General features: G+C 39.2%; 1 protein-coding gene across 1 annotated transcript in view; it reads left to right on the top strand.

The window, feature by feature from the left end:
- RELN (reelin) overlaps nt 1–14,231 on the top strand; it is a gene marked incomplete at its 5' end in the record, with an annotated part of 426,427 nt that overhangs the window by 315,903 nt on the left and 96,293 nt on the right. The window contains 5 exons of the mRNA XM_015571214.1: nt 660–797; nt 1,699–1,885; nt 8,144–8,349; nt 9,956–10,127; nt 10,591–10,791. Of these exons, the coding sequence (XP_015426700.1) occupies nt 660–797; nt 1,699–1,885; nt 8,144–8,349; nt 9,956–10,127; nt 10,591–10,791 (904 nt within the window). The remainder of the gene's footprint in view (nt 1–659; nt 798–1,698; nt 1,886–8,143; nt 8,350–9,955; nt 10,128–10,590; nt 10,792–14,231) is intronic.

Consider the following 14,231-nt stretch of genomic DNA (forward strand, 5'->3'; position numbering starts at 1 on the left):
CCATGAAACCTAAGCCAGTTAATGTTTCAGAAATAATAAGCAGAATTTAGCACCTAGTTGTTCATACTTGTGCCGACTCTCTATCCACTGAGCCAAACTAGCTAGGGCTATACTTGCAATATAATATATCGTCACATGTCCCCTCAACCCCGAAACAATACCCCCAAGAAAACTTTAGTTTTCTACAAAGAGGTAACTGGAATTCTTCCAATAACTGCTCATGTGTTTAGTATAAGAAATGGTATTACTCTAAGTTAAACACTTCACATTTTCATCTGTAAGAGGGAAGCTGTTTAGTATATATCTTTATTTTTCTTAAATATCTTACTTTATTTCTTTTCCTAGCATCATATCTCTATGTAAATACAACAAAAAAATATGAGCTTTATTTTTTTTGAAATGTCTCCAATTAAAACAAAATGTCTCAAATCAAACTAAGGTATATATAAAATAAGGAGATTTCTTTTTCATTTTCTTTCATGATAAAATTGTTGAATTGAGTGGTAATTGAGTTAAAATTGAACTACGGAAAAATGATTCGCAGCCAAATGCAAGTTTCAGAAAGTTGGTTATCTGAAAGATTTTGAACTTGGATATTTTTTGTCTATACTACTTCATGTCAGTTAAAATACTGTTTTCTATGACTGTCCCATTTCTAGGTCCAGTGCCACCCGCTTCCGCTGGAGTCAGAGCTATTACATAGCCCAGGACGAGTGGGCTTTGGACAACATCTACATCGGCCAGCAGTGCCCAAACATGTGCAGCGGGCATGGCTCCTGTGACCACGGCATGTGCAGGTACACGCATCAGAAAGTGGGACTGAGCTTCTGCTTCCCAGGATTTGTTTTACAGGGACCCTACTGCAGTTGTCATTAGTTATGTGGATAGACTGATAAATAATGAAATAGCCCAAAGAAAATGACCCTCTTTTCTGTTCTTATTGTAGATTTAAAGATATTGTTACATATAAATTAGTACAAAGCCATACATTCTAAACTTGAAAATCTCATCTCAACCAGGGCCTCTTGGGTCTAAACTTCAGAGTTCATTAATTAGTTCCAAAGTTCTCCTTGGTAGTTAAAAGAGACTTGCAATTGTTTCCCTTCTTTTCCCTGACAATCTTAAAGCACTACTCACACAGCTGCTACAGGCTGTCCTGCCCACTTCACCAGAAGCTCAAAGTTGTATACAAGAGGAGATGGTGATTATAGCTAATGAGGGTGAGATAGGAACACACTTGAATACTGAAAGACTCTAAAAGAGATGTAATTTAATCAGGAGGAGGAACGAGAAAATGTGGCCAGAGTTACATGTTAGTTGAGCAAACATTTATATGTGACTTTTCAAGGCTACAGGAAAATCCCACTATTCCCTCTCCCCACCCCAACCATGCACACACACACACACGTGCACATGAATGCACGCACAGACATTCATATCTCTTCTTCATTACTACCTGGTGTCAGAGTTCCCTGTTACAGCATTGTTTCTTTTAAGAAAAGATTCTATTCCTTGTTTTGTGGTGTGCAAAACTGAAGGTTGTTATGACTGCATATACAGATTAACACTGTAGAGAAAAATCTCAAGTGAATGCTGAAGCCCAGAGCAAAAGTGAGACATAGGAAATGTTGCAGGTCACATGACCATGGCCCTCACAGATGAAACTATGACTTCTTTGCTTGGCTCTCCTCTCTCTAGGTGTGACCAGGGATATCAAGGCACTGAATGCCACCCGGAAGCTGCTCTTCCTTCTACAATTATGTCAGATTTTGAGAACCAGAATGGTTGGGAGTCTGACTGGCAAGAAGTTATTGGGGGAGAAGTTGTAAAGCCAGAACAAGGATGTGGGGTCATCTCTTCTGGATCATCCCTGTATTTCAGCAAGGTATGACTTAGAGCAGAGAAAAATGATGACTAAGTCATGACTAAAGCATGGGAACAATGGTCAGGGTAGTGGCTATTTCAATATGTAACTGATTTATGGAGCAGTCCAAACTCAGAAGGCATAGATATGAGATGGGTTTTCCCCCCCCCACATTTCCCCCCACTTTTATAACTTTATGATTGTTCTTAGTTACTACAAATCTAGATTAGGCCAGTTTTAAAATCCTGTCCCTCTTGTACCTGATTTAAATCTTAATTGCTTTCCTCCAGGGCCAGCCAGTCTTGTGTTTTGGGGGTCTTTGAGTAGGTCAGGGTCTTGGCCGCTTCTCACCCCAGCCTTTGGAGGGTGTGTGAACATGCAGGCCTGTGGGTGAAGGTGTGAGTGATGGTGGAGGTAGTGGAGTTTAGAAGTTATAAACATCAACTCTGAAACCAGACTGCTGCTTTCTAGCTCTGTGACTTTGACCAAATTCTTTAACTTCTCTAGGGCTTGGCTTCCTCGTCTATAAAGTGGAGATAATGAGGGTGTCGGTCTCATTAGGGTTATTCTGCAGGTTAAATGCATTAGTGTAGTTGTAAATCGTGGAGTACAGTGCCTCATGCATAGAAAGCACTTCTGTAAGTGTTTGTTAAATTTGTCCACCCATTAATCTCTAGAATATGATTGGGAGAAGGAGGAGTAATGGTGGGTGTGAGTTGCAGAGCTGTTCCTAGGGAACTGATCAGCTCTTCATGGTGAGCAAACATCTAGGGTCCTATTTTGGCTCAATTTGATGCCTACTGGCGTGGGATTGTCAATTCAGGCTACTATAACAAAAATACTGTGTATAAAAATATCATAAGAAAATAGCATTGGGTGGCTTCAACAGCAAACATTGATTTCTCAAAGTTCCGAAAGCTGGGAAGAAGATGAAAACACCAGCAGATTTGGTGTCTAGGGAGGACCACTTCCTAGTTTGCAGATGCCTTCTTCTCTGGAGAAAGCAGAGAGGAAAAGCAGGCTCCCGTCTGTCTCTCCTATGAGAGCAGAATCCCATCATGAGGGCTCCAGCCTCATAACCTACTTGCCAAGGGCCCTACCTCCTAATACCATCCTTTTGTGAGTTAGGCTTTCGACATGAGTTTGGGGTGCACAGACATGACGTCCATAACAACAGACTCTGCATCGAAGTTACTCTGGCAGGGCTCAGCTTCCCCAGTGGCAGCACAGGTTAGGCAGGCAGGTCAATAGACACCAGCTAGGGACTGAGGTGCCAGCCAGATTCTCTTAGAACAACTCCAACCCATGTTGCTTGTTTAGGGATAGGGGACGGGGATCCAACTCCTTTGCTACAGTCTAGGCAGGGCATTCTTTTCTTCCTTCCTCCTCCAGTTCATCTCTCCATATTGTCTCCAAAAGGACTGGAGGGGAAGCAGTTTCTGTTCTCTAACCTGACAGTGTGTCTAGCCCCAATATAGAATGTGGGGTACTAAACACCAATCCTTTCCGGCAGGCACTGCAGCCACCAATTCTAGGACAATTGGAAATGTCCCACTCGTCATCACGTAACAAGCACACAAGTGTGGATGAAGGGTAGATATGTTGGGGAACTTGGGCAGAAATCCAAAACAAGTTAATGTATGCATATGCAAAAATAGGTATAGGTTTTGTTTTGATGCAGGTGCAGAACAAAGAATCAGCAAGTAAACAAGACAGAAAATTGGGGAGGGATTCCAATTAATGATATTTCCTATCCATTGACATTGAAAGTCCCCGAGACCTTATTGATAATAGTCAATAAGTTACTATATACATTGCATAGATCAGGGGTCCTCAAACTACAGCCCGCGGGCCACATGCAAATACAAATATTGTATTTGTTCCCATTTTGTTTTTTTACTTCAAAATAAGATATGTGCAGTGTGCATAGGAATTTGTTCATAGTGTGTTTTTTTAAACTGTAATCTGGCCCTTCAACGGTCTGAGGGACAGTGAACTGGCCCCCTGTTTAAAAAGTTTGAGGACCCCTGGCATAGATCCAGATACACTATATAATTGTGCAGAAATGGAAAGATTGTGTCTCCCTTAAGTATCAATTTTAAAACAAGATTATCATAGATCCAGATACGCTATATAATTGTGCAGAAATGGAAAGATTATATCTCCCTTAAGTATCAATTTTAAAACAAGATTATGAATTCTTAACCAATATGTACTCAAACACTCCAAATAGCATGTGTGTGTATATACACATATTTTGAGGATATAAAGTTATATATCACTATTTCTTACACTTAATTTAAGATGATACCTGGAATCAAACTACCTAGGTTTGTAACTGGGCTGCAAACCTCAATCATTGTTTCACCTTGCACAGTTATAACATTATTATGTATCTCAATTTTCTCAACTATAAAGTGTGATATTGGGAGGGTTAAGTTAGTTAATGCAAGTAAAGAATAAAGAATAGTATTGGGCACATAGAAATAGCTCAATAAGTGTTAGCTATCATAATTACATCTTATGAGACTAAATTATAAATTGTTATCATTAAATATTTCCCCATATATGCCCTGGCACTACTTAAAAATCAGCATTTCAAAGTAAAATCATTCTCTTCCCAGCTCAATCTAGCTTTCTCCCTCGATTTTTGTGAAAATATTTGAGGATCATTGTTTTCTTTTACTTTTTTCTCTTGTGTCGGTGAGATCTGTTCTGAATTCTAAGTGCGAGAAGCTAGCATAAGAAAAAAGGAGGAAAATTTGTTCATGTAATCAAAACACAAGGAGTGCTTAGGTCGAACTGGCCTCAGAGATATCTGGAACCTGAAACTCGAATGCCCACAGAACTCTCCCCTGGAGAACAGACTATTTTCAGGTCAGCTTGTCATTATGAGATTGGAACCATGGGCACTTTCCCAGCGGCTCTATAGACAATTCTGGGGAAGGTTTCTGATTGGCCAGTCAGAGTGTCCTGGGGAATGGGGTGCTGTGATTGGCACAGCCAGAGTCACGTACTCACTCCTTTGGCAGAGGTAGGATACAGTTTGGCAGCCCCACCAGTCAGTATGATTGAAATAGGGAAGAGGCAGTAACCCAAAGGGACAAAGGGCTCTCTAGACCTTTTAAACCACCCTCGATTGATTTATATAGAAATATGCTTCTATCCTGTTACTGTTTCAGCACAAATATCCAAGATGGTCTCCAGTACTATTGCCCTAATGTATAACTTATTTTTTCTTTATGAACATGAGCCCTCTGCCCCATAAAAGAAGCTCTCCAAATCATCCCAGGTCTCTCCAGTTTCCCTGTCTGCTTAGTCTTCACTGCCTACATTGTGCCTTTGATCGTCTCTGTATCCACATAAACCTTGCAACATCCTGCTCAAATCTGGCTGCTTCCATGGAGCTTTCTGGAACTATGACAAACTACACTGATATCTTCATTTTTTAATTTCACTCTCATCTGTATTCTATCCAGATATAGATTAACTTTTTATTCTCATAGTGCCCAGTAAGGTGCATCCCTGCTGACTGAGCCAATACTAGATAAGATGTGCAACTCAGAAATGCATGCCTTGTGCTAGGCATTTACATATCAATAAATACCCTCAGGACTGCATAGACTGGAGAATTGATACATGATTATGTGACTAAATGGGGTCAACAAGGACTAGAACTTGGTCTGCAGCCCTAAAGTTGTCCTTACTGTCACTGCACATTTCCATGAATTGTCCTTTTGAGTTTGTACAATTGGCACCAAATATTTGTTGAAGAAAGGAATTAGTGAATGAACGAATAAATGAATAAAAAGTGGAAAGCAGCAAAAGGGTCTAAAGAAATGGTTATTTTCAGGTTAATATAGTAGATTTGTTTTTATAGTGGCATTTGATTTTAAAAGGTTTTAATGGGAGTTAAAAGGTGAAGTTTTATGAAGTGTTTTAATAAGTTTTATTTTAAAGGCTCTAAAGCCTGGAGACATTTCCTTGAAAATTTGTTTTATTATATCGAAACCCTTAAAGCAGAAAGCTGTTTTAACCTAGAATGTTGAGGGGAAATGGGAAGATATTTGCCACACTCCAGGGATAAGGAGATCCTTAACCTGTTACTCCAACACACATGCATGCACACATTCCATGTGAGTATATGTCTACACATGCCCACACAACTACCCTGATCGTAGTGTAATAGGGAAACTGAAAAGCACGTGTCACATAATTCTAAATTCTGACACAGAGTTCGCCATGAGTCTTTTTCCTTCCTTTAGAACAGTGTTCAGCATTTCGAGTCACTGAACATAAGAAAGGGGTTTGTGCTATTCTCTAGTAAAAAAAAACATCTTCAGTGCCAAGCCAACCACTTGTATGATATTTTCCACCATTTACAAAAATCCCACAAAACACTCTTGCAAAACCTCTGGAGACCAACACCATAGTCTCCTGGAACAATGACACTGCTAGGTGGATTTCACAATAGTCCAATCATTCCAACCAACTAGTTGGGATAATAGGATTTTTATAATTCACACCTTAGATCTTTCTCCTTCTGGCTTAGTTCCTTTCACATGCCAAGCTTTTCATAGGAGTTTGCTGGATTAGAATTAACCAGCTAGGTTCTGTAGTTTTTCTTCTCAAAATCACTCTTCCTGTAATGATCCTAAAACATGAAAATTCTAGGCCAGATTATAATAATCTCTGAGGTATTTCTCACTTATACTACTTCAACAAGAAAAATCAAAAGCACCTATAACTCATTGACAATACATATTACTTTTAAGATTTCCTCAAATACATATTTAAAATTGAGCATTCCAACTAATAAGTTCGTGTGTCAGGATTAATTTCAATGCTTTTTTCACTGGAACCCCCTTTTGCCGGGGGTGGGGATCTCTTAACTGGCTTTAGATTTTTCAGTAACAATGTACTCCTTTAATTAGCTCCAAATATTTCCCTGTGACTCATAACTGAAACCCTTTCTTAATTAACTTAGTGAATTTGAGTAGTGTTAAAATTATAAGTATGAGGGATGTTTTTCTCTAAATTGAGTACCCTATCTCAGTGTTTCTTCCCAATTTTTAAGTGAACTTCTTAGGAGCTCTCCGAGACCAGTTCAGAGCAGACCGTGGATTCGCTTTAGCAGAATCTGGGTGGAAGAATCTCGTGATCAAGCCTTTTTTTTCAATCTCATTAGCACAAACCTATTTACACACAACAGCAATCATGACAAACCTTGTCAATTTATATCTAACACCTTACAACAGGACTGTGACATGTAGGGAACACACTAAGTAAAGGAAACAAGTTGCTGGATTTGATGGAATTTTTAACATATTTAAGACACAAAGAGGCCATGTGGTGGTAGTAAAAACGTACTTAAATGGCCCCTCCCTATCTCTCTATTTCAAGTGGGAAACAGAGACTGACACATGGACTGGGAGCCTGAGAGATTCAAGTACTCTTTTGTTTTGTAAATCTTCTATCTTGCCCTAACCGGTTTGGCTCAGTGGATAGAACGTCAGCCTGCAGACTCAAGGGTCCCAGGTTCGATTCCGGTCAAGGGCATGTACCTTGGTTTCTCTCCCATCGATATTTCTAACTCTCTATTCCTCTCTCTTCCTCGCTGTAAAAAAATCAATAAAATATATTAAAATTAAAATAAAACTTCTATCTTAAGCCTGTTTCACTTTTATGCCTGGAGGAGGTCCAGGCATACCTCCCGGGAAGACATTCAGTGTGCTAGGCAAGTTTCCTGCAAAATGTTATTTCATCCAATTATCACAAAACCCTATGAGGAAGGTATAGTTGCCATATTGTACCTTTGAGGAAAGTAAACGCTCAGAAAGGTCACACAGCTAATGAACAGCATGAATAATGGGGCTGAGATTCAAACCCAGCTCCAACTGATCTCCAAGTTTCAAATTCTCCTGTACTCTGCCTGGGGGACATTCACAAGACAAACATTGAAAGTGTTTTCATTTAAATTAATTTTTATTTTATTTTTAAAGACTTTTGAATACTCTTTGGTGTAATTAGCAATTCCCAAGGATCTCATAACCAGGTCTAGCAATCAGTGATATAGAGACTCTTCGAATGTATCCAGGAAGAGTTACCAGAACCAAAGCAGAGACAATTAAATGGCGCAACTGCTCCTTTCAACAATAAATGGTGACAAAATCATCTCCATATAGTGCTAGCATGCTCGTATGAATTTAAAACTAAAACAACAAAATGCCTAGGAGCTTCCAGATCATTGAACCTGTGGTGTTTCTGTCCTTTGGCAAGGCTGGGAAAAGACAGCTGGTGAGCTGGGATCTGGATACTTCCTGGGTGGACTTTGTCCAGTTCTACATCCAGATAGGCGGCGAGAGTGCGGCGTGCAACAAGCCCGACAGCAGAGAGGAGGGCGTCCTCCTCCAGTACAGCAACAACGGGGGCATCCAGTGGCACCTGCTGGCAGAGATGTACTTCTCGGACTTCAGTAAACCCAGGTAACCACACCCTGAGGGCCTCCCAGTGGCTTCCAGGAATGTAAAGATTACACTGTTGTCGAGGGTTCCCAAAATGTCGTTAACTTTTGCAAAAATAGATGAAATCATAATTATCTGGTGTGAATGATAGCCTTACACATAAACATTTCATTAAAGTTTCTAGACAGAAAGCATTTGTATTCACATTTGAATTTTTAAAGGATTTGAGAAAAATCTGACCAGCAGAAAAGTGTGACGATTGACCATTTCGCCCCCTCCCCACCGCCCAAGGAAACTCTGTGACATAGGGCTACTCCAAGCATTTCTGGATTTTTTTTTTAATGCACATGCAAAATATGTTCATATTTTAGATCGTAAGCTGTATTTTAGTAGTAAGCTATATTTTAATAGTAAGCTATATTATTTTCAAAAGTCTTCTTATGGTTGCACCCAGGGCAAGTCCTACACAGTTTATGGATAAATCTGTAGAGATTGGATTCTCTCAAATTTGTCACTGGCCCATCCCTGTTTTTATTTTGATAAACGGGGAGGATATATAATAAAATGTCTTAGGTAATGACTGTCAAGGAGTTTGGGAAATGATTCATGTTTAATACTAACACCTGTACCAGGCAATCAGTGTATTTATCTATACATGTAAATTTAGTTCTTTTACAATTTTGTAGTTTTTTGAAATTTTGTATTTGTACTTTATATTTTATATGTATCGCTAAAATCTACTCAAAGATATCACTTTTAGAGTATTCCTTTTTGTAATCTCTGCATTTTTACTTTAACACAAAGACAAAGGTTTTTCTTATATATGTTGACCAATCATTATTGAACTTTAACGTACTAAAGTTGTCCCTGTTTTGCATTTTTATAACTGAACCCCCAGTGGTTTTATTGAAAAAAATTATTACTGAAGAATAGATTTAATTTTTACACATTAAATATATTTTTAAATGTTACTTAAAATATAGCTATTTTGTACAATAGGGGTTCATATGTTTATTTCTTTAAAACATTGAGTAATTTAAATGTGACATAACTTTTCATAATATAACAGAAAGAGACATGCAGACATACTGACCAAAAGCATTTCTACTAAGGACACATGGGAGAGGCAGAAACCAAAGACGAGGCAACTGAGTAAATCAAGAAATACAACATCCAGGCAGGAAGTCAGGAATGGTGGGTGGGAGATGGAACCTAGTCAGGTTCCCCAGTCCAGTAGAGAAAGGATTGTAATGGTGCCAAACTGGTTAAAAAAAATTTTTTTTTAAATCATTCAAATTATTTCTCCAGGAATTTTTTTCTAGGTATTTCTTGAAAAGGTTATGACCATTATTATGGTATTCAAAAGACATTGTTCAGTGAATTGAACACAGTTGAAATATTGCCTCCAAGAGCTACAGTTCCAAATGGAATAAACATGACCAGGACTACACCTGCTTACAACTTTAAAACTCCTGTCGGATCTATTAAACTTAGAAATTTTTCAAAAAATATCAAGAGATCAAACACTTAACTAAACTTTCTTGTATTGCTATTCTTGCTATGTTAACAGCCGCTAAGAAAGACACCGCTTTCCTCTCCTAACCGTAAGTGTCTTGCTATGATGCAGATTTGTCTACCTGGAGCTTCCGACTGCTGCCAAGACCCCTTGCACCAGGTTCCGCTGGTGGCAGCCCGTGTTCTCAGGGGAGGACTATGACCAGTGGGCGGTCGATGACATCATCATTCTGTCAGAAAAGCAAAAGCACGTCATCCCAGTTGTCAATCCAACTTTACCCCAGGTATTTTTTCCATGTCTGAACTCCAAGAAGACAATTATAAAAGTGCATGAGATCAAAGAACTTGGTGCTTGATACCTGAACGTGTAATACAAGTTTTCTGTGTTTGCACTTCCTTTCTTTTACTTGCACTTAAGTTTTGTTACCTCGTTATGCCACTAGTTCCCAGATTATTTAGAAGGAAAAACGAAAACAAACAAAAAACTATGAAGTCTGGCCAAGTCATCAAGCATGATTATTAGTGTGATTATAAAATTAGATACACCGTGGCAAAATATTTTCAGTTTTTAAATAATCAGAAGAAAAAAATCATTGCGGCCAGAAATAAATTAGTGAAGTTAGAGATTCTGCTGTATTTTCTAGAAATACCAATGGTGCATGGCTCTGCTTGTCATGAACTGAAAATTCCTTTCTTGTTCTCAGTTGTCAAATTGCCTTTCTGTGTCGTTTGTATTGTTTGTATTAGAACTTTTATGAGAAGCCAGCTTTTGATTACCCCATGAATCAAATGAGTGTGTGGTTGACGTTGGCTAACGAAGGAATGCTGAAAAATGAAACTTTCTGCTCTGCCACTCCGTCAGCCATGGTATTTGGAAAATCAGATGGGGATCGATTTGCAGTAACTCGAGATTTGACTCTGAAACCTGGATATGTGCTACAGTTCAAGGTACTTATGCACAAACCTCTTCGCAGAGCAGGTCAAGGATCAAACCATCTTCCATATTTATAAGTGAAGTTGACAAAGAACACACATTTTTCATATACTATTAAAGAAGGGACTCAAACAAGCATTCAATAATCTTAAAATGGCAAATCTTTTCAGTTCCGCCCCATAAGAAAACAGCTTATCATTTTTTTCATGAGCCCTAGAAGTTGTAGCTATGTCATTGTATTTCTTTAAGTGCTCATGGACTTCTACTAGAACTAAAAAGAAAATTGACTCTTAGGATTTCAGTCTGATGGTGACTTAATGAATCCCATGCTTCTGAATGGTAATAGATAACTTCTCCCTTTCAACTTACTAGTACTTTTAGGACTCGAGAGTTATTTTATGCTTTTACTATAGCATTTTCAAATACTTTGTCTTCCTTTGGTTCTGTAAACTTTTACTTTATCATTGCCCTCTTAAAAACTTGTTGTTCTTCAGCACTGTGATAACAGGTGTCAACATATATAGCAAGTATTTACTTTGACAAGCTCTTTTCTCAGAAGCCTAATCAAAATTTCATTGTGTTTATGATAAAATCCCATTGGTGAATTCTGGGGTCGAAAGAAATGCAGTTTTAATGAACTAGCACAACTACATGGCCCTTACATAACAGCAGGATGCAGATGCTAAATAATTTACAAATGGAATTATTAAAGAGATCAGATGTTTATAGGCAGCTCTAAAATATAATTTCCAATGGTCTATGAACAAGGAAGTTGATTAGTGAACTGTTATCCTTCTCTGTTTAAATTGTGATGCTAACCTACAATGGAAAAACCATTAATAACTGAATATGACTCTATAGTAATTTGTTGGTACTATCTAAAGTGATCACAAAATAACAGCAATAGCAAATACATTGCCAGCATACTATGCTGTTTCTCATCTGACACTGTTTTTATGTAATGTCATAAAATGAGAATAGTGAAAGTCTTCAAGATAGTATTTTGAAGTTTATAAAATCTAAATAAAGAAAACATTAAATGTTTCAAGTATTTAAACAACCAATAAGAATGCATCATGCCTAAGAAAAAAGCTCAATTCTCATATCACACCAGAAGAAGACTATTGATTTGTGGCTGTTGGTTAATAATAGATATGTAATATGGGTCATTCAGGGATTGACAACTAACATATATTTGGCATCTGCAAGAAAAACTTTGTGTCATTTGTACAGAAATGCACAGTGCTGGTACTAGGTGCTAGAAATATGGAGGTTAAAAATATGGCCCTAGCCCTCAAGGACCTCAAAAACTAGTAAGTGAACCAGAAAAGTGAGCATTCCAAGGATTATTGTAGTAGAAACAGGCTCTCATCTATGGGAGTACCTAGCATAGCGCATGTGGCCAGTGCTCCAAAAATGTTAGTTGAATAAATGTGTGGGTGGATGGGTGGGTGGATGGATTGAAATTGAAAATGTCTGGAAATACAGAGACTTAGATGAACAATGGAGGGGGAGGAATTCCATTAGAGGGAACAGAATGTGCAAATATATGAAAATAATGAAAGTGCTAATGAAACTGGAAGATTTGGAAACTTTTTTAGAGTCCGGAAAATGTACCATAGAGGTAATAAAGTTGATCCTAATTGGCTTTACATGATACACTAAGTCACTTGTAAAGCCAAACAGATCAAGATTTGGCCATGAGGGGGGAAGCACCCGTCAGGTTATAGAAAAGTAGGGGAAACCCTCCCCCCCAATCCCAGAGCCATACAACTCAGTCACTGACATCCCCTGGGTCTGCTCCAACCTCTACAGCCTGGCCAAGGCAGATGACTCCTGAGCAGGGTGTAAGCTCTGCAGTGTGGGGTGAGAGGGAGTCCAGAAAGTGGGAGCTATTGCATTCCCTCAGGCTGGTGCCATCAAGAGATGAATGCTAAACCCAAGAAAGATGGTGTCTGTGGTGTGGGAGAATGACTCAGCTCAGGGATTTTTGAAGCTGTCTCTTCAGCTGTCTCACCAGAGCCACAAACCTCAGACTATTCTCACTCGACTCTATTCTGGTCCACCTTCCCTCGCCAGAGCCCAGGGTGAGTGGCTGCGAATGAAATGTTGTGTGTTGGCTCTTTAAGAGGGCACTTATGTTTCTAGTGGACTCCTGTCTCATCCTGATGGACAGAATTCCGGCTGACTTTCACAGCTGGATGTTATGTGAGCACCTACCTCTTCCTGGCTCTGGTGCTCTGGGCTGGGGAGCCTAGCAGGGGGTTGAGATCCCACAGGGTGAACCTTTGCAGCTGAGATATCCCTCGGGACCTCAGCCGCAGCCTTTTTTCACATCACACTTCCAAGAGTCCCTATGTGGGTTATTCTGTAAATCCTTCTCTTCAGCTAGTCTTCTGTTGGTTAGTCAGGATGATTGTTCTATAATTTAGTTGTGATTTCAGTTTGGTCTTGGGAGGAGGTGAGTGTACCTTTCACTTACTCTACCACCATCTTAAGGAGATTATTGGAATCTTCTTTTGAAAGACGGGATCCAGCTACTGCATAGTCGCAGTGATGAGCTGGTTGACCTCTCGAGCTCTGGCCCAATATTATTTGTCTATGCCCTACCTTTCCTTCATCCTTTATTCTTTGGTTATTATTGTGGTATTTTAAGTCCCTACTTAAATGTTTTCTATAACATTTGACTAATCTTATTTGTAGTCATACAGTGAAATTCTATGGTGGCTCCCAGCAACAAATGAAATAAGACATGAATAGACCATTCATTTAAGATAGCATGTAATTAAATAAATATCAGTGTTTGACATTTATGATTATCAAAAATATGAACTAAAACTAATTAAAATAACTTATATACTTTTTGAATTGGAAATAAAGTACCTTAAGCTAGAATAATATTCAGAGTTGTGGTAAATTGACTCATTTGAAACCAATTGATTAAAAATGAACACATATAGCCCGGCCAGCATGGCTCAGTAGTTGAGCATCGACCTATGAAACAGGAGGTCACGGTTCCATTCCCGGTCAGGGCACATGCCCAGGTGGCAGGCTTGATCCCCAGTGTGGCAGCCAAAAGGAGGCAGCCAATCTTCCTGGCTCTGGCGCTCTGGGCTGGGGAGCCCAGCAGGGGGTTGAGACCCCACAGGGTGAACCTTTGCAGCTGAGATATCCCTCGGGACCTCAGCCGCAGCCTTTTTTCACATCTCCACATTTCCAAGAATCCCTATGTGGGTTATTCTGTAAATCCGTGGTTATAACACTTCTCTTCAGCTACTCTTCTGTTGGTTAGTCAGGATGATTGTTCTATAATTTAGTTGTGATTTCAGTTTGGTCTTGGGAGGAGGTGAGTGTACCTTTCACTTACTCTACCACCATCTTAAGGAGATTATTGGAATCTTCTTTTGAAAGACGGGATCCAGCTACTGCATAGTCGCAGTGATGAGCTGGTTGG

Source organism: Myotis davidii, unplaced genomic scaffold, assembly GCF_000327345.1.
Source record: "Myotis davidii unplaced genomic scaffold, ASM32734v1 scaffold125, whole genome shotgun sequence".
Taxonomy (NCBI): Eukaryota; Metazoa; Chordata; class Mammalia; order Chiroptera; family Vespertilionidae; genus Myotis; species Myotis davidii.